The 19297-nt window shown below is 36.3% G+C and overlaps 1 protein-coding gene across 1 annotated transcript in view; it reads left to right on the forward strand.

Moving 5' to 3' along the window:
- Nucleotides 1–474: 474 nt before the first annotated feature.
- LOC127984576 (protein eva-1 homolog A) overlaps nt 475–19297 on the forward strand; it is a 38534-nt gene continuing 19711 nt past the window's right edge. The window contains exons 1-4 of the mRNA XM_052587281.1: nt 475–650; nt 10864–11081; nt 12631–12754; nt 13942–14094. Coding sequence (XP_052443241.1) covers nt 548–650; nt 10864–11081; nt 12631–12754; nt 13942–14094 — 598 coding nt within the window. The 5' untranslated portion in view covers nt 475–547. The remainder of the gene's footprint in view (nt 651–10863; nt 11082–12630; nt 12755–13941; nt 14095–19297) is intronic.

A 19297-nucleotide genomic window follows, 5' to 3' on the forward strand; every position in this document is an offset into this window, starting at 1 on the left:
AGATCAAAACCAAACAGATGATCTAAAAAATAATATTAAACCGCAATGAACTGATGAATCCATGCTGTATTATTTGATGAAGGGGAGTTACTGCGGTTCTTCATATTGACCAGCAGATGTCTCTACAGCTCTGGAGAAACATTGAGAGTTTGTCATGAGAATTAAACAAGAAAGTAGTAGTCAGGTAAAATGTTTTAATCTTTTACTTTTGTGTTTGTTTTCATTGTGGTGTTATCTAAATACGTTGTATTTTTGAATTTGTACTTTATTTAAACTCTAACACCACAGTGACTTGACCGTCATACCGGCAAAGATTCAGTGAATTAAATCACCAGTGATGAATGTTAAACTCAGGGACTCTGGGACCAGGGGGATCTCTCTCTCTCTCTCTCTCTCTCTCTCTCTCTCTCTCTCTCTCTCTCTCTCTCTCTCTCTCTCTCAGGTCTTCTCTGGTGTTCTTCTGACTCTGTCTGTGGTGTCTCCAGTCATGGAATCAGACATCACTTTAGGGTTTGAGCTCTGATTCTCTCAGGAATCATCGGATCTGATGGGACATTTAAGGATGGTTTTCCCTGATGTCTCATATTCACTGCTGTTGTTGGGAATCTCGTTTCTGACTGGCTTCACTAAAACTTCACAGGACTTCTCAGGTACTGAACACCATCATCCTCATCATCCTCATCATTCCTTACGAGAGTTTGTGTATTGACACTTTATCATGTAGGCTATTGTCCTTTTAAAAATGCGTTTGTTTAGTAGAATCTTTCATCTTTGCATTTTAAAACTTTTTTTTAAACGTTCCATCTGTATTTTTACTTCTTTTCGTGCATTATTGAGGTATGACATGCGAGAGTTTCTTTCATCCCGGATTAAATATTTGAAACATTGTAACATTGTTTCGCGGGAACTTCCGTAACCGACGCGATCAAAAAGAAAGTGCACGTGTGTGCGAGCGCCTCTTGGGTTACAGTACTGCATGTCAAATATAAATATATATATATAATGGGTACCAAACGTCTGAGTAATTAACTCATAATTAATTGATTAGCATATTTAAAATGAATATAATATTTTTCACATTCCATAAGTAGCGATTTTGGAATTTGACTTGAAGCAACATGGAACAAGAATGTCTTTTGAGCCCCTCTGTATATGAAGAGTTCAGATGCAAAATTGCCATCTGAAATGAGCAGTTTCTCAGGCTAATGTGTTTATGTTCAGTTATTGCACTTTAAAAACCTATTATTGCAATTACTGCTTATTTTAGCAGAAAATATATATATATTCAAATAGAGATCGTATGTGTGTGAGAGAGAGAGATAAATGCATGAAGCATTGATTTCATGAACACTGATTGTTATATCTTTTAAAGCGAGATGAGAAGCACACCATCCTCAGCACTGATTGTTTGTGTAGTTTCCCTGTAGTTCATGAAGGCTGAGTGTCAGTGAAGACTTGTAGGACATAACATAGAGATGAATGGATCAGAAACAGCTGTGATGTGGTGAGAGAAGGCAGATCTCAGTGTGCGATAGCAATCTGTGTTTGTTTTAATAGAATTTTGTTTGCATTTCTCTTCTTAAGTCACTTAGATGTGCACAGCTTTGCTTTGGATGTAAAATCAACATCATGTTTTTTGTTTGAGTACCACAACTGAACTTTCATTGTCAGTCAGGTTTATTTGCCTAGTGCTTTACACAATACGGATTCAAAGTTGGTTTATAGACGATAGAGACATACTGGGTGAGTCTCACAAAACCTGGATTTATGCATGTGTGTTATTTATTTTATGCAAGGTTATTCGAAAACTAAACTATTTGCATAACTTGAAAAAAACATTAACTGAAAAAAAAATGTTATAATAAAATAAAATATGCTTATTTTAAACAAAAACTAAAACTTCATGAAAACTTCATATAAATAAATAAAACGGCAATTCTTGTTGATTAAAGTGGTAACATTTTATTTATTTATTTATTTACTATAATATTTTTTTTTATTATTATTTCTATAAAAAACAATGCCTGTTTTTGCCCAGTGGCATTATTTTCATGTCTAATTACTGTCATGTGAAAAAATGTTTTATTTTAATTGTAGAATATAATAGTATTTCCTGCTCTGCCTTTAATTTATGCTGATTTAAATAAAAATTAAATATGCACAGAATGGTTACATCCATATTAAAGTAACAAGACAGTAAATATCAATGAGAATAACAACAATAACAGGACATGTGTTCAAATAATCAAAAAGCAAAGTTTTTAGGTGAAATATGAGCCAGAGTTGTTTTCTGAGAATCGCCTTAATACGACTGCACTGTCCTGTCAAAGAAAGACACATCAGTTTTCAGCTGAACACAGTTGAGAGTTGTTTTTCTGTCTGCTCACACACTCTGGAATGCCTGTTTGATTGACAGGTGCTTGAAGAGGCTGACAGAAGTTGTCGATGGAGACGGAACATCTGTTGCCGGGCAACAGGCCTGTACATCTGTCCTACAGGAACCTTGTGCTTTTGTGTGTGCTGTGTTTTATCTTGGTTAATTAGCTTCACACACACACACATGCATTTAGATTCATTGTGTGTATGTTCACTACAGTGAAAGTGCTCATAAAGCTGTGGGCGGGGCTTAGTGAGGCGCTGAATAGGATGTGTGGCTGTTAAAGGGTCAGAAGGTCAACTGAGGTCAAACCTTTTGAGGATCCCAATACACCATTAAGACTAGAGGAATGTCTGTCTGTCAGTCGTACTGCCTTAATATCAGCAACAACAAAAAAGGCATTTAAAGGTGCAAGTAACTTTAGTTTTTATAGACATATTTAAAGTAAAATGAAAAATGTAGTTATCAAATGTATTAAATGTTATTAAATGTAGTATCAAAATAAAAAAAAGTTCATTTCCAAATAAAACAGCAACTTAGCTGTAAATACAGTGTGTGACACATTTTTTTAATATTATTAAAATATATATATATATATTTAGATTATGCACTAGTTGAAGTCCAGGAATATTAAATAATATTAATAATATTAATCTCTTTGCGTCCCGTTGCTGCCAAGATGGAAAATCTCTCTGTCGGAAGAGAGTAATGCTTGAAATCAGAGAGAGTTTAGCTGAGGTGAGAGGCGCTCTAATAACCTTTATAATCCAGAAAGCCAAGAGGATAGAGCTCTGTGTGTGTGTGTGTGTGTGTGTGTGTGTGTGTGTGTGTTTTCTCAGGCACTTTGTTTTCCGGAGGTGGAACTTGAAACCGCTGCCTTCTGTTTGTAGAACCCCCTTCCCCAAACTCCAAGACCCTTTTTCCCATCCAGACCCCTCTCTTACACACGTTTCTCTTTTCTCTCTCTCTCTCTCACACACACACACACACACACACACACACACACACACACACACACACACACACACACACACACGTTGCTCTTTTCTGTGCTGTTAATTAGCAGTGTTTGCTTAATCTAGCATCACTATTACTTTAGTTCATAAGGTTTGATTTATGTCTATGGAGCTGGTATAATCCCTGAAACCTTTTAAATCAACCTGTATACGAATGATTCCTGAAATCATGTGTCTTGTTGAGGAGACGTGTGCTGGCAGACTTACGCTGAAGAAGGAACCAAAGCCATATCTCTAGAGACCAGAATATTGTCTCTTTTGACCAGTTAGCAGTGGCTTAGAAACCCGATGGAAAAGTCCAGCAGCAGTAGTATAGAAACACACAGCAATGCGATGAAACCTCACAGAACACTCTAGCAGCTTCGTATTAACCCCCAGAATATGAGCATTGTGGCAGAGGGGTTCACTCAGGTGACACACACATTTTGTTTGGAGTTTTTTTTATCAAAACACCTCACACACACAAAGCTGAGCTGTGTCTACTCTGAGCAGATATTGTGGTTGGGTGTTATGTCTATGGCAGAACAGTGTGTGTCTGTGTGTGCCTGTGTGTGTGTGTGACTGTTTGTATGTGCGTCTGTGTATTTCTGTATGTATGTGTGTGTGTGTGTGTGTGTGTGAGTGTGTGTGATTTTATCCATGTCTGTGTGTGTGCACATCTGTTTCGGTCTCTGTGTGTGTGTGTGTCTGTTAGTGGTGCTGGAGTTTTTCTTTAGATAATGAAGCAAATGTGTTTTTATACGAGTGTTGTCCTTAATTTTGAAACCTCATTAAACTCGTCCATTATTTTATTTATGTCATTAGAGCTTTTTGTTGTAACTTTTCTGGACTATTTGAGGTGTGTGTTCATATATATATATATATATATATATATATATATATATATATATATATATATATTAGTGCTGTCAAAATTAGCGCGTTAACGCATTCGATTAATTTGAAATATTTAACGCGTTAAAAAAAAATAACGCAATTAACGCGGTTGCAGTTTTTTATTATTTCCAGTTGTGGCCTATGTGTGTTCAACGTGCAAAGAAATATGGATAAGACCAAGGAAGGACTTTTAGACGGAAAGTTTCAGTATAAAACTCTGCCGGATTACTCTTCAGTCTGCCACAAGAAACATTACTCTTCATTTAGTCTGCCACAAAAAACAGCAACATTAAAATCATGAACTCAAATGTCATTGTTTAAAAAAAAAACAAAAAAAACAATGACTGTAACAGTGCGTAAATCAGACCTTTCTGTAACGCTAACGTTAATAAGCTTAAACGAAAATAACGAAATAATTGTGTAGCGGAGTATTTTTTGTACACAGTGCCGCGAACTGTCAATCACTCCTGTGCGCGTGCATCACTGTCCTCCTCAGCTGCAGCAACTTGCGCTCTCTCTCTTCATCAAGCTTTAAAACAAAAAGGGGACAAAAAGATCATATTGTCTTTGTGCATAGGCTATAGATTAATTAGATAAATGAATATCTAAATTTGTGCCTTGCCGTCTACGGTATTTTTTTAGAACTTAGAAAAAAGATGCTGCAGCCAATGAACAGCCACCGGGGGCTGCAGGACGACTCAACCTCTGCAGACAGTTTTTAATGTTTATCAGACAATAAATACTCAAGATTTTGCTTTAGTATAACTCACAACGAGTTTCACACACCTTCTCCGGCCACGTTGAGTTGTTGACACTTAACAGTGGGAAAAGCGACACATGCGCTATTCACTTGTATAACTTAAGGGTGAATGGGTAATGTAGTTTCTGCTCTGGGTGGGATGAATTAGGAAGCTTGCATTGTGAAGGGCGCTCTGAAAATCGGCAGTGCAGGTAAAAGATTAAAACCTCTATTAAAACAGATGTCCAAATGAGCGTACCGGTACGCTACAAGCACGTTCTGGGCGCACGGAGAGGTGGCGGTACGTTCAAGAGCTATATTTGGAAGTGGCGGTACTGAGTACTGGTGCATACTGGCCCACTTAAAGCACTGGCAATGACTATACTTTGGAATTTTTTTGCAGTCCACTTAGAATTCAACATGGAAATCATTTTTGGTTTTTATTGGCATTGATTGTTTTGAAATTCAAATGGTACTTACATGCCTGTGTTTTTATTTCTGTAATAAATATGGCTTTCAAGCCAACAGTTAATTTGGAGGATATTGGTGGTTTATTGCAGGTATGTTGTTTACATGAGAAAATCTGTGTTACAAGTTAAACAAAAATTTCAATAAACAATCATATTTTGAATTTAAATAGTTTCTTTGTCTTGAGTTTACATTAATTATTTACATTTTACATTTACATATCCAAAAAGTTTTTTAATTGTGATTAATCGCGATATATATATATATATATTACACTCTGGGTTTTTTTGTCAGTTGTTTCAGATTTACCTTCTTTTAAACCGCAGGTACAAAAAACTCAACTAGTTGCTTTACAATTTAATTTAGTATTTTCCCTTAAAGAGACAGTACACCCAAAAGTGAAATTCCAGCAGTCTTTTACCTTCTACTGATTTCTGTGTTTAATTTATTAGCAGCTACTAATCTCTGTTTTAGTGCCATGTTGACACGCACATACACACACACACACACACACACACACACACACACAGTAGTGTGTTTCCTGATCTCTGAGGTCACATGAGGTCATCCAGAGGTTAATGAAAGTTTATAAACAAAATCATCTACTTATTTTGAGCGTTGATGTGACCGCTGTCCATTTATATGCGCAGTGTTTTCCCGCGAGCGTTCGCCGTGTGGTTTAGGGTGTGTTTGAGCTTCTCCTCACAGCTGCATTCAGTCCTCCTCATATCTGCTCTCTCATGTTAAACTCGGCTCTATAATTTTCCAGAAATATCACCGGTGGCAGCAGAGGCGCTTTAGTGCCGCTCCAGTGAGTCAAAGCTAAAGACTTTCTGAGGACTAAAAATTATTAGCTACACCACTTCGGCCCATGGCACATTATGTGCACATGTTAATTCAACTATTTTTTCTGCACTCATCATTTAATCAAACTTTCAGAAAACATTTTAATTTAAAAGGGCAAAATATTATCTTTATTAGATTATGACCAATGCATGTTGTTTTGTAATAACTGCATTAATTTCTGTTCAAAATAAATGAATCCTTTCATTCAGTGTAGGATCCAGATTTATCTAAATATTACGAAAGCTTTGTACTTAAAATAAATGCTATTTTATAACTTTCTATTAATTAAGTAATCCTGAAAAAGAAGAAGAAGAAAAAAATTAAGCAGAGCAACTGCTGTCAATATTAATAATCAGCAATGTTTCTTGAGCAACAAATCAGTATATTAGAATGATTTCTGTAGGATCATGTGACTCTGAAGACTGGAGTAATGATGCTGAAAATACAGCTTTGATCACAGGGATATCTTCAAATAGAGAAGGGTTATTTTGAATTGTAATAATATTACACAATATTGCTGTGTTTAATACTTGATGGTCAAATAAATGCCGCCTTGGTGACACTTTTTTCAAAATCATAAAAAAAAAAGAAAGTCTACTGATGCCAAACCTTTGTTTATATATGGAGGGTTTCTGATTGTAGTTTCCGCCTCTGGTGAATGTTAAATGTTCAGAGAAAGAGATATGCTGGACACACACACACGTTTCATAAATAACACTGAACAGAGATCAGACAGACCGCTGGGTTGTGTGTGTGTGCGTGAGGGTGCGTGTATGTGCATGTGTCGCTGTGTTTATTGTGGTTTGCTTCATTACTCTGCAGACGTATGGAATTCAGCCGTCATCTCTCTCCACCAATCACAGCACAGCATCATTTAAACAGAGGGGAAATTCACAACTAACACACACACACAACCTGTTTTCTGTCTTTTCTTACTGGCCATCTCTTGTCCAGCTCCTGTGGGCACTGAAAAGGCGGTAAATTACCCCTTTTTACCCCCTCAGATGATCACATGATTGAGCACATGACATGTCAATTCCACTTTTTCCACTTCATCCCCTTTTCAGGCTCTGCTCTGAATAGCTTTGGCTGCTTCTCATACTGTATTTGCTGTATTTCATATGCATGCTTCAGTGTGTAGCCCTGTATCCCACAATGCAATGCTCTCAACTTGACCTAGTTCTGCTTCCACTGTGATTTGTAACATCATCTTTACTCATTGTTTGACATGAATCACAGAATTTGGATTAAATGCAATTATTTAAAAAAAGTTAAATTAGTATAATAACTGGGTCCCACTAAGTTACTAAAAAATATGCAGTATCTATTTTTGTTGTATATAATTTATAATTAACTAATTATATATAATGAACAATAATTGTTATTATTGGTAACTGTAAATATAATTTGCATTAGCTAAAATAATGATGAAATAAAATGAAATATGAATATTGGTTGGAAAAAATTTACTTGAACAACGTAGAATTTGCAACTGAATGAAATAAAGTATGTTTACATCGAAGTACTAAAATTATTAAATATAAACTGAAATAAATAGAAATATAAAAAACTAAAAAGTAATACGAAATTTCAAAAGCACAATAAAATTGGTAAAACAAATGTAAAATGAAAATGTTATAAATATTAATATTTTTAAATAGCTTTTATTTTTATAAGTACTACAAGACTGAATAAATACTACTAAAATAAAACTGGGCAGTATTCAGTTTATAATTAAGTGTAATGAAATAGGTTTACATTACATGACTAAAATTATAAAGCTAAAAAATTACAAAGCAACACAAAATTGCTCAAACCTTAATTTAAAATATAAAAATAAAAGCTGTGTATTATGTTGTTTGCATTGAAAAGTGTACTAGTATTCCATTCCATTCCAGTTTTCTGAAATGCAATACATTTTAACTCTATTAATAGGATGTGCCATGCTAAACATTTCAAACTGTAATATTTAATGATCATAAAAGTTGAAGAAAAAAATAAGCAGAGCAACTGCTGTCAATATTAATAATCAGCAATGTTTCTTGAGCAACAAATCAGTATATTAGAATGATTTCTGTAGGATCATGTGACTCTGAAGACTGGAGTAATGATGCTGAAAATACAGCTTTGATCACAGGGATATCTTCAAATAGAGAAGGGTTATTTTGAATTGTAAGCTGTGATTGGTGAAAGGAGCTGTCAGTCAGCGGCTGGAATGTTGGCTTCTGTCCGAGAACAATAGCAGGAGGGATTGTGTTCGGAAAGCCTAAAGCTCTCGGAGGAATCCCGGGTGGATTGTACAGCATTCCTTTCATGAGCAGGAGAACAGGCCTTCTGTATTACATGATTATTTCATTATTCATTCATGCAATATGAATGCATTTTTTTTTGCCTTAAAATCTTAAAATATATATTTTAATGCAACACAACTTTATTGTGCTTTTCAAAACATTTTTTATCTTAAGCTCACATTTATGAATCTCTGTTTCAGATTAACACAATTATTTTTGGGGTGGACACTATCACTCTGACATCACGATGCAGTTCGAATTTGCGAGTTCATATGTCATGCAATTGAATCTCACAATTCTGACTTTTTTCTCAGAATTCTGACTTTTTGTCTATATATGCAGAAAAATTGTGATATAAATAAACTTATAATTGCAAGAGAAATAAACTTGCAATTACCTGATTCCATGTTTGAAACAAACTTGTTTTCTCACAATTCACACTTTTATTTCTGGGAATTACAACAAAGTCCCTTTCAAGAAAAGTCTGTTCACTCAGCCGCCATATTTGCATCAGCGCAGCTCAAACAAGACCAAGCATCTAAATTAAAGGGGGGAATCCTGAAATCTCGGTTAAAAGCTTATTTTTCAGGCTAGACCAACTTATGTGCATGCATAGTTCCAACGTGATTATGACTTCGCACATGCCAGGGTTGCCAGGTTTTCACAACAAAATCCACCCAATTGCTACTCAAAATTAGCCCAAAACTAGCCCAATCCAAAAAAAAAAAAAAATTGCATTCTGAAGATAATATACAAATGTTTTTGTCAGGGTTCCCCTAGTAAAATTAGCATTTTACGGGCTAAATATCATTTTATTGCAGTCGCATGAAAAACAACCCACGGCAACAGTGATAAAGTAGCCCAATGCCCAATTTTTTCCTTTCATGATAAGTCATGGTAACATATTTTTATGGAATTTGTCTACACTAGCCATTATATTATTTAATTGAAAGAGGTGTATGTGTGTATCCTGACAGAAGCAGCACAGAGAGCAGATCCTGGGACGTGCCGTGGTGCGACTGGTAACACAAGCGTTAAAATTAAAGTGGCCCCGATCAGCTCCGGTGGCCATTTCAGAGCCGTAACGCACTGCAGATGTGCACAGTGAAAATAGTCTAAGCATTAGTGGCAGGTAAAAAGCCCCTTATACTTGAGAGTAGCCACATACGAGGTGTTTCTTGGAGGTTATATTACATTGAAGTATGACCATATGACTTTTACATACGCCATGTGACCTGTTAATGCAAAAAAAAATGTTTCCATTGCAGTTTTGCGAATTATTTATATTTCAAATTTTGTGGAAATGCTACCTCATGCAAGCAAAAAAAAAGGTTTTTTCGGCGTTTTCCAGAAATTGACGCATTTCCATTAGGCATAGTTTCAATTTGCAATTCATTTTGCGCAATTGAAGGGTAATGAAAACGCACCTACACTGTCTCACATTCATAAGTATAGGAGTGAACCGTCTATGTATTTTCTAAAGTCTTTGATAGCAATTACCTTTTTTATTTCGTGGTGGAAATAAGCTTCCATAGATGAATTATGATATAAACTCACAAATTTCTCCAAATTTCAAAATGTAAGTTTGCAGTTCTGCAAATAAAAACATAATTGCATGTTTTACCTATAAACTTCACAGCAGCAAATCGGCATATAATGATTTCTGAAGGATCTTGTGAGGCTGACAACTGGACAACTAGTTCAGCTTTGATCACAGGAATAAATAAAATTTTAAAACACACTGAATAGATTTCACAATTCCTAATAATTTTGCTGTATTTTCGATCAAACAAATGCAGCCTTGGTGAATAGAAGAGAAACATCAAAAATCTTGCTGTCCCCAAATGGTTTAGAGGCTTTGGTGGTCCGATCTCCACAGGTCTGGACTGGTTGTGTGTATATTGAGGTAGTGTGTGTGTGTGTGTGTGTGTGTTTCTATTATTCCTTTGGAACAGAGCTGACATCACTCACTCAGCACGGAAACCTGTGTGTGAATCGCCTCTTTCCGCTGTGGAGCTGAACTGTCAGGATAAAACACAGCTGCATAAACAGAAATTGAAAGCAAACATTGAACCGTGCGGTTTTTTCCCTTCATATTAGATAATTTATTACAAATCTTAGCAACCACATATAGCAACACATATCATTAATGGACCGTTTTCTTCAGAATTTGCTGATGAGATTTGTGAGAAGATGCTGATGTCTGTGGATGGATGCTCTTATGGATGTGTGTTTATCTTTCTGTGGAAGGTTATCTGTCACGTGTTCTGAGGAATTACACTGAACAGGCGTGTGACGGAGAATTCCTGACTGTTCGCTGCCCACCCAGAACCTCAATCACCGTCCAATCAGCTTTCTACAGCATAACAGACCACGCCCACTCACCTCAGTGCCCAAACCCTTACAGCAGTGCTGGACCACGCTCAGTGCATGACATCACTTCCTGTCATGTGTCCACATCCTTGCAGGTAAATATTGATAAGAGAAATTGAGAAATTAAATCTTTACACCATCCAGACAACTTCAGTGTTAATTTACTATCATTTATATACTGTTATACTATTTATTAATATTTGGTTTTTATATTTTAATTTTCTTATTAATATTATTAGTTTATGTTTTAGTAATGTAATGCCTTTTTTCTTGTCTTTTATTTTTATTTCAGTTTTTATGGTTAATAATTTTGTTATGCACTTGTGATGCCTTTTTTCAGTATTTTTATTGAGAATATTTAAGGATTTTAATTTTATGTGCTTCTGTTATTCTCTTATTTTTTTACATTTCTATTCTATTCTTTTTGATACCTGGTTTTGACATTTTTTTTTTTTTATATTTCTATTTAGGTTTTATGTATTTCTTATTTAATTTTTGTTAAAAAAATTAAAATATATATAAAAATAAAATATTAAGTGTTTGTAATAATTTTTTTTTAGTTTTGTAATTAATTATTTTTTATTGGGTAGTGTTTTTTAAATATAGCTATTTAGCTTTAAAAATACAGTACATCACATTAAAGAAGTAAAAGGTTTTCTTATGAAACATATGAACAAGTTCTTCATATATTTCACTCTATGTGTGTGGCACAGTATATTAATAATAAAGCTGTATTTAGTTTTTTTTGTATTAAATGTGTTTAATATCTAACATAGCTGATGAAGGTGTGTGACTCTGATTTACGTGGCAGTAGCTCTTTTGAACTGTAGTGTTTCTGACAGCACACACACGCGTGATTTACGCTTGCTAAAACCACACGCTATAAACACACACATGAAGAGAGTAAAATTACACTCTGTGTGTTTTAATGCCCGGAGGGAAGGAATCTACTGCAGGAAAAATGAAAGCCATGGAATTCAGGCACCTAAATGAAAGAATTCTGTCTGACTCTCTGTCTGTCTGGGTCTGACTGTTGGTCTGTCTGTCTGGATCTGTCTGGGTCTGACTGGGTCTGACTGTCGGTCTGTCTGTCGGTCTGTCTGTCTGTTTGGATTTTTCTATCTGTCTGTCTGAATCTGTTTGGGTCTGACTGTCGGTCTGTCTGTCTGGATTTTTCTATCTGTCTGTCTGAATCTGTTTGGGTCTGTCTGTCTGGATCTGTCTGGGTCTGACTGTCGGTCTGTCTGTCTGGATTTTTCTGTCTGTCTGTCTGAATCTGTTTGGGTCAGTCTGTCTGGATCTGTCTGTTTGTCTGTCTGAATCTGTGTGTCTGTCTGGATCTGTCGGTCTGTCTCACTGTCCGTCTGTTTGTCTGTCTGGGTCTGTCTGTGTTTTTCTGTCTGTCTGTCTGTCTGTTTCTGTCTGTTTCTTTCTGTCTGTCTGAATCTGTCTGTCTGGATCTGTCTGTCTGGATCTGTCTGTCTGTCTCTCTGTCTGTGTCTTTCTGTCTGTCTGAATCTCTCTCTCTGTCTGTCTGTCTGTCTGGGTCTGTCTGAATCTGTCTGTCTGTCTGTCTGAATCTCTCTGGATCTGTCTGGATCTGTCAGTCTGTTTGACTGTATGGATCTGTCTGTCTCTCTACAGAAGATGCTGGATGAATGTGAGGACAGGCGGAGATGTCAGGTTCTTGTCAACAGTCGTTTGTTTGGGACGGACCCCTGTCCCACCGTCAACAAATACCTCAGTGTGCGGTACAAGTGCAGGCCGAGTGAGTCTCACACACACACACACACACACACACACACACACACACCCACACACACAGGTTATTGTATTCTGGTAGCTGAGCAGAGAGAAATCTGTCCACTTCTGTCCTTCCTCTCATGCAGGTCTGAGAAATAAAGTGCTGCACTTCAGTTACGGGTCACTGTGTCTGTAAAAGCTCTACAGATGCACAAACAGGCTCGGTTTGAAGTCGAGTTGAAATAAAAATATACTTTTATTTGCTTTGTTCCTTTCGGATGATGTCAACATTATTCATGATAAAATGGATAAGAAGTTCTGCCCAGTGTTGTTTTAGTATCACTGAAATAGTAATATGTTTTTTTTTAAATACAGTTTGAATGGTTTTTCATTTTCAATTAAATTTTTTTAATTTTGTTGTGTGCTTTTAAATTTTTTATTAATTATTGTTATTGCCTTTTATATGACTATATAGTTTTTTTTCAGTTTTTTATTTTATTTTATTAGTTATTGGTTTTTGTATAGTTTTATTATATGTTAATATTTATTTTATTTCTTTTTTTATTTCAGTTTTTAAATTTTAGTTATTTTTTATATATATATAATTTATTTTTATATTTCTATTAAGGTTTTTCTTTTCTTTTTTTTCATTTTCTTTTGTGCTTTTTTAATTGTTATTATTATTATTATTATTATAATGACTTATATCGTTTTTTTTTTTCAGTTTCAGCTATTTTAATCAATTAAGTTAATGAAAATGAGAAATGTTTCTTTGGCAACTTGCCGAAATAAAATAAATGTAAGTTTTTCTTATATTTTATTTCAGTTAATGTCTTGCTAACTATAATAACCCTGGTCCAGCCCTATGTATTTTTTGTTAAAAGCTGTTTTGCATATAAATGCATCAAATTACGGTATTTATTTGATTACAAATACAGTAAAACAGTGATCAAATAAATGCAGCTTTAGTGAGCATAAGAGGCTTCTTTCAAAAACAACACAAATCTTTACGATTCCAAACTTTTTTAGTTTATTTAATAAAAACAAATGCAGTAATATTTTTTTATTAAAACATTAATTAATATTACAATTAAATAATTACATTAAATAATATTACAATTTAAATGAACAGTTTATTTAATGTATTTTAAATGTAAAATGAGTCATGAATAGTGTTTTGTTATGACTGTGTTATGTTATGACTATTTCTAGGTGAGTATAAGAGTAAAGTGGTGTGTGAAGGCGAGCGCTTGCGGTTGGGCTGTAAGACAGGGATGCAAATCGTGGTTTATTCGGCCATGTTTGGCCGCACACAGCAGGGAACACTGGAGTGTCCTCCACACCACCGGAGGGCACCATCTGTCGGTAAGAACTCAGACTTCACCAGGCTCAGCTGTAAAACAATGACAACTATGCTACTTTACACAACCAAACTTTACACTGTCGTCTTTGCAAACTCTCAGTCTTTATCACCTCTTTCATTGTAGAAAATCCTTGTTGGATTTGGGTTTAGGTTAGTTAGGTTAGTTTCAAACTGCTCCCAGACTGTTTACTGACTTTCTGATCAAGGTTAATCATTTTGCTGCATTTTTTACAGAATGTGATCATTTTTTAATGTAAATATTTTGACATCAGCCTGTTTAGATTAAAAAAACTACTTATTAACAACCTCTTATAAAATTACCCAAGTGTTTTCAACACACACACACACACACAGAATCTGTGAATGACATCATTTAATTTCAGGTGTTTGGTTTCACTGCTTCATTTCTCCTGTTTCTACATGTTTCTGTCTGTATCTGTGTGTGTGTGTGTGTGTGTGTTTAATGTCTCATTGTTACTGTTCCAGCATTAAAGCTGAAAGCCGTGCTGTTTGTGGCATGGGTGTGTGTATCTGAGGGGTTCACCAGGAACATGCTTGAATTCAAGGAAACTTCTGGGATGTGTGGGAGGAAATGCGGTCAGAACGTCACTCTCTTTTTGTCTTGAGATGAGGAGTACTAATCTCATCTCCTCTTACACTCCTGGAGGCTGTGTGTGTGTGTGTGTGTGTGTGTGTGTTCATATCAACTCACTGCACACCCACACAGCTGAGGTTGACACGTTTGGCTCCAGGTCGACTCTTTTCTCAGTGTTTGTGATGTGGTTAGTGTTGTTTTTGTGGGTGTGTTGAAGTACAGTAAATGTGTTTTGTTGGTAGATAATGAGGTTAAGACCTGCATTTACATCATTTAGGGACCGGTTGGATGTTCTGATTGGCTGTTATTGTGTTGGTGAGACTTCTGTGTGCAGAGACAGATTGATTTGGCATAAAGAGACTTTTAATCATAGGTAATGCTGCTATTATTAGTGAAGTTATGTTAAAGTATTATGACATTCACCATCATATACAGTATCAAATATGGATGTTTTTTTCCTTTGGTCTTTGCAGCAATAAATGAGAGCTGTGTGTGTGTGCGTGCGTGCCCGTGCGTGTGTGTGTGTGTGTGTGTGTGTGTGTGTGTGTGTGTGTGTGTGTGTGTGTGTGTGTGTGTGTGTGTGTGTGTGTGTGTGTGTGTGTGTGTGTGTGTGTGTGTGTGTGTGTGTGTGTGTGTGTGGGCGAGAGAAAACACCAGCCCTTCAATCAGCGCTTGACTAATCACTCTGACACAGGACTCGATGATGGGGTTAATGATGTCTGTTTCTCTCTCATTTCACCAGAAGCTGCTCAAGAATCCATCTGTGAGAGTTAAAGGTCATTAAAGCCATTGAAACTACACCAGTCAGATCTTAGACTGATAGACTTCAAGATTTGATTTGATTTGAGAATATTTAACAGGAACTGATTTTTTTATACATCCGAATTCGAATTGGAATATGAAATGTAAGCTATGATAATATTGATAATTCATCATCCACATGCATTTTCTCTAGAATTACTTCCAGACTATTTTTTATATTTAGAACAATGTACACAATAAGACTTTTTTATTTTTTTATCAATATTTGTTATTGTTGTGCATTATACTACACAATATTATTTTTCTCTTTTTTTCATACTTTTTGCTAATAATTTTCAAATGTTTCAGTCCTTAATTTTAATCACTTAAAATAAAAAATTCAGAGAATAAATATAGAATAGTAATCAATTACAATAATTTTACTCATTATGTTATGAATTTAATATCTCAATCTAAACACTTTATATAAACTACTGTTCAAAAGTTTGGGATCGGTAAGATTTTTTAAAATGTTTTTGAAATAAGTCTCATCTGCTCTTCTGCTCATTTATTTGATCAAAAATGCATTTGTGGCAATTTAAAATATTTGTTTCCTATTTTAATGTGTCTTAAAATGTAATTTCCTCCAGTCTTCAGTGTCACATGATCTTCAGAAATCATTCTAATATACTGATTTGCTGCTCAAGAAACATTTAAAACAGTTGTGCTGCTTCATATTTTTATGGAAACAGGATTCTTCAATGAATAGAAGGTTTAAAAGAACAGCGTTTATTTGAGATAAAAATCTTTTATAACATTCTGAATGTCTGGTGACTTTTGATCAGTTTAATGCATCACTTCTTAATGAAAGTATTCATTTCTTTTGACGGTAGTGTACTTTGCTCACAGAAGCACAAAGTTCACGTCCTCCATGTGTTTCTGTACAGTTCCCACGCCTCATATTTACCCCATCCAGAGCTGTGAACTCAGATTTGTCGTTGATGGAGGACTGAATGTGACCCAGGGGTCTTTCTCTCACCAGAACTAGATCTGCAGTGCAGTGTCTGTCAGAAGAGAGGCGATGTATCCCAGTGGCACTGTAAATCAGTTTTAACTTTGACAGCATCGGCTGGTTATGCGGTTCATAAATCAGGTCTCTGTTTACTAACACAACTCTGTGACCTTTGACCTCTGACATTTGTTCAAGCCATTAGTTGTAAGGTGATGACATGTCTCCGCTCCTCAGATCTTCAATGACTGATGCTACGAGCTGAACTCATGCTCAGTGTTAATGGATCTCTCTCACTCTCTCTCTCTCTCTCTCTGTGTGTGTGTGTCTCTCTCTCTGTCTCTCTCTCTCTCTGTCCCTCTCTCTCATATTACACACCTTCTCTATCCTGCCAGCTCTAATCTGATTGGCTGACTTTGTGCAATTTCCTGAAATAAAAGCATGATTAGTCCAGTGGGAAATGAAGTGGTGTGACCAAGACACAGCGAATGCTTTTGAGAGTCACATAACCTGCAGGCTACAGCGGCTTCAACTCTCTCAAATTCAGAAGAAAAGCAGCACTGAAATAGCAACATATTGAAGATTTGAAGTACCTTCACTAAACGATGTAATTATAGGGCATTATTTTTTAAAGTCAGGTATGTTTTATTTCTCAGTGGTTGCTTTTCCTAAACTCAGGACGCTAGGATGAGATTCTAATATACAGTATCTCTCATTTTAGTATCAACAGCATTTCAGATGTTTCTCCTAAAATTCCTTAGGAGAAATGGAAGTAGACACAAATGAGACATGAGAAAATAAGAGTCAAAACAGACATTGTTTTGGAAGAAACATAAAATATCTCTTTTGTCTTGCTGCAATCTCAATCAAGACTCCATTATATGCATATTTTATTGATCAGTGGTTGCTCTTTCTAACCTCAAGAAAACTTTGTTGTGATTCTCATGTACCTCCCATTTTAGTTTCAACAGTGTCTCAGATGTTTCTCCAAAAAATCTTAAGGAGAGATGAGAGAAAAAGTTCTGAGAGAAAGGAATCTAAAAGGACAATGGGAGAGAACCGTGTGAGATCTCTTTATTGTCTTGTTGTAATCTCTTCCAAGACTCATTTTACTGCTCAGAGGTTGCTGTTGCACATTTTGCACTTGTACTGAATGAAGACATCTTAAGACAAAGCTGATACCTCAATGAGAGGTAGCGCAAACCCGCTCCGAACTCCCGAACTGACTCAAATGATTCGCGATCCCCAAACTGAGTCAAATGATTCGCGGTCCCGCTCCTATCTCCCGAACTGACTCAAACGATTCGCGATCCCTAATACTGAGTCAAATGATTCGCGATCCCGCTCCGTGCTCCCGAACTGACTCAAATGATTCGCGATCGCCAAACTGATTCAAATGATTCGCGATCCCCAAACTGACTCAAATGATTCGCGATCCCCAAACTGAGTCAAATGATTCGCGGTCCCGCTCCGATCTCCCGAACTGACTCAAACGATTCGCGATCCCTAATACTGAGTCAAATGATTCGCGATCCCGCTCCGTGCTCCCGAACTGACTCAAATGATTCGCGATCGCCAAACTGATTCAAATGATTCGCGATCCCCAAACTGAGTCAAATGATTCGCGGTCCCGCTCCGATCTCCCGAACTGACTCAAATGATTCGCGATCCCCGAACTGACTCAAATGATTCGCGATCCCCGAACTGACTCAAATGATTCGCGATCCCCAAACTGAGTCAAATGATTCGCTATCCCGCTCCGAGCCATAGACAGTAAAAGAAATGGACACAGCGACCCCATTGGAACTCTATTGAGACAAATGAAGCCCAGCTTTAGCGTTTTTTAGCACTTCCGTTTCTGACGCGCAGACTCAAACGAAGCTTGACGACGTCAGCAACCTGTCTGACAGATGTAAATCTTCTAGTAGCTGTGCGTGCAAACTGCCATCGTTAATCTTGCAGAGACGGCGAGCTTGAGCGGGGAGTTCTTTGTCGTGAGTGAGCAGGAGTAAGTATTCTGATTAATTATTTTGTATAGTATTTTAAAATGTAACGCCAGTACGCCATATTAAGTTAATTGCCTGCGAGCTTCTCCTCCTGTCTGTACGGTAATTCGACAGCGAGCCGAGTGGTTATGACGCAATCGTTAGCCTATTTTTTACAAAAACTGTTTATACGGGGCCATAATGTAACATAGAAGGTAATGGAGCCCTTTATACATTGTCGTGTATCTTTAGAAATAAATAATGGACAAACAGAGTCTTTAAACGCCTCAGATGTAAAGTTATTCGCTGTCAAAGTGACGCCAAAATGAATGGGAGTCAATGGGAATGCTAACGCAAGTGAAGTTCTGCTAAAAGATGGCAGCCCCCACCCGACTTCAACTTCCGGTCGAGTTCCTTGCCCCTTCACTCCCGAACTGATTAAAATGATTCACGCTCCGAACTCCCGAACGGACTCAAATGATTCGCGCTCCGAACCCCCGAACTGACTCAAATTATTCATGCTCCGAACTCCGAACTGACTCAAATGATTTGTGAACCCGCTCCGAACTCCCACTGACTCAAATGATTTGCGATCCCCAAAATGAGTCAAATGATTCGCGAACCCGCTCCGAGCTCCCAAACTGACTCAATTGATTAACAATCCGAAGTTCCCATCCAAATGAAATGACAATTACTAAAACTTGAAGAAAAATGTAGATGAAATGTAAAAATAGAACAATAAGTAATGCACACTATAAGAACTATAATAGTATTTCATTTATACTTATTTGTTATACAAATTTGATGTGAAAATTTTCTAATTTTATTGAATTTTATTTCTAAATAGCGATTTAAAAAAATATATATTTTCAGAA

This window comes from Carassius gibelio, chromosome B20, assembly GCF_023724105.1.
Source record: "Carassius gibelio isolate Cgi1373 ecotype wild population from Czech Republic chromosome B20, carGib1.2-hapl.c, whole genome shotgun sequence".
NCBI classification, from domain to species: Eukaryota; Metazoa; Chordata; class Actinopteri; order Cypriniformes; family Cyprinidae; genus Carassius; species Carassius gibelio.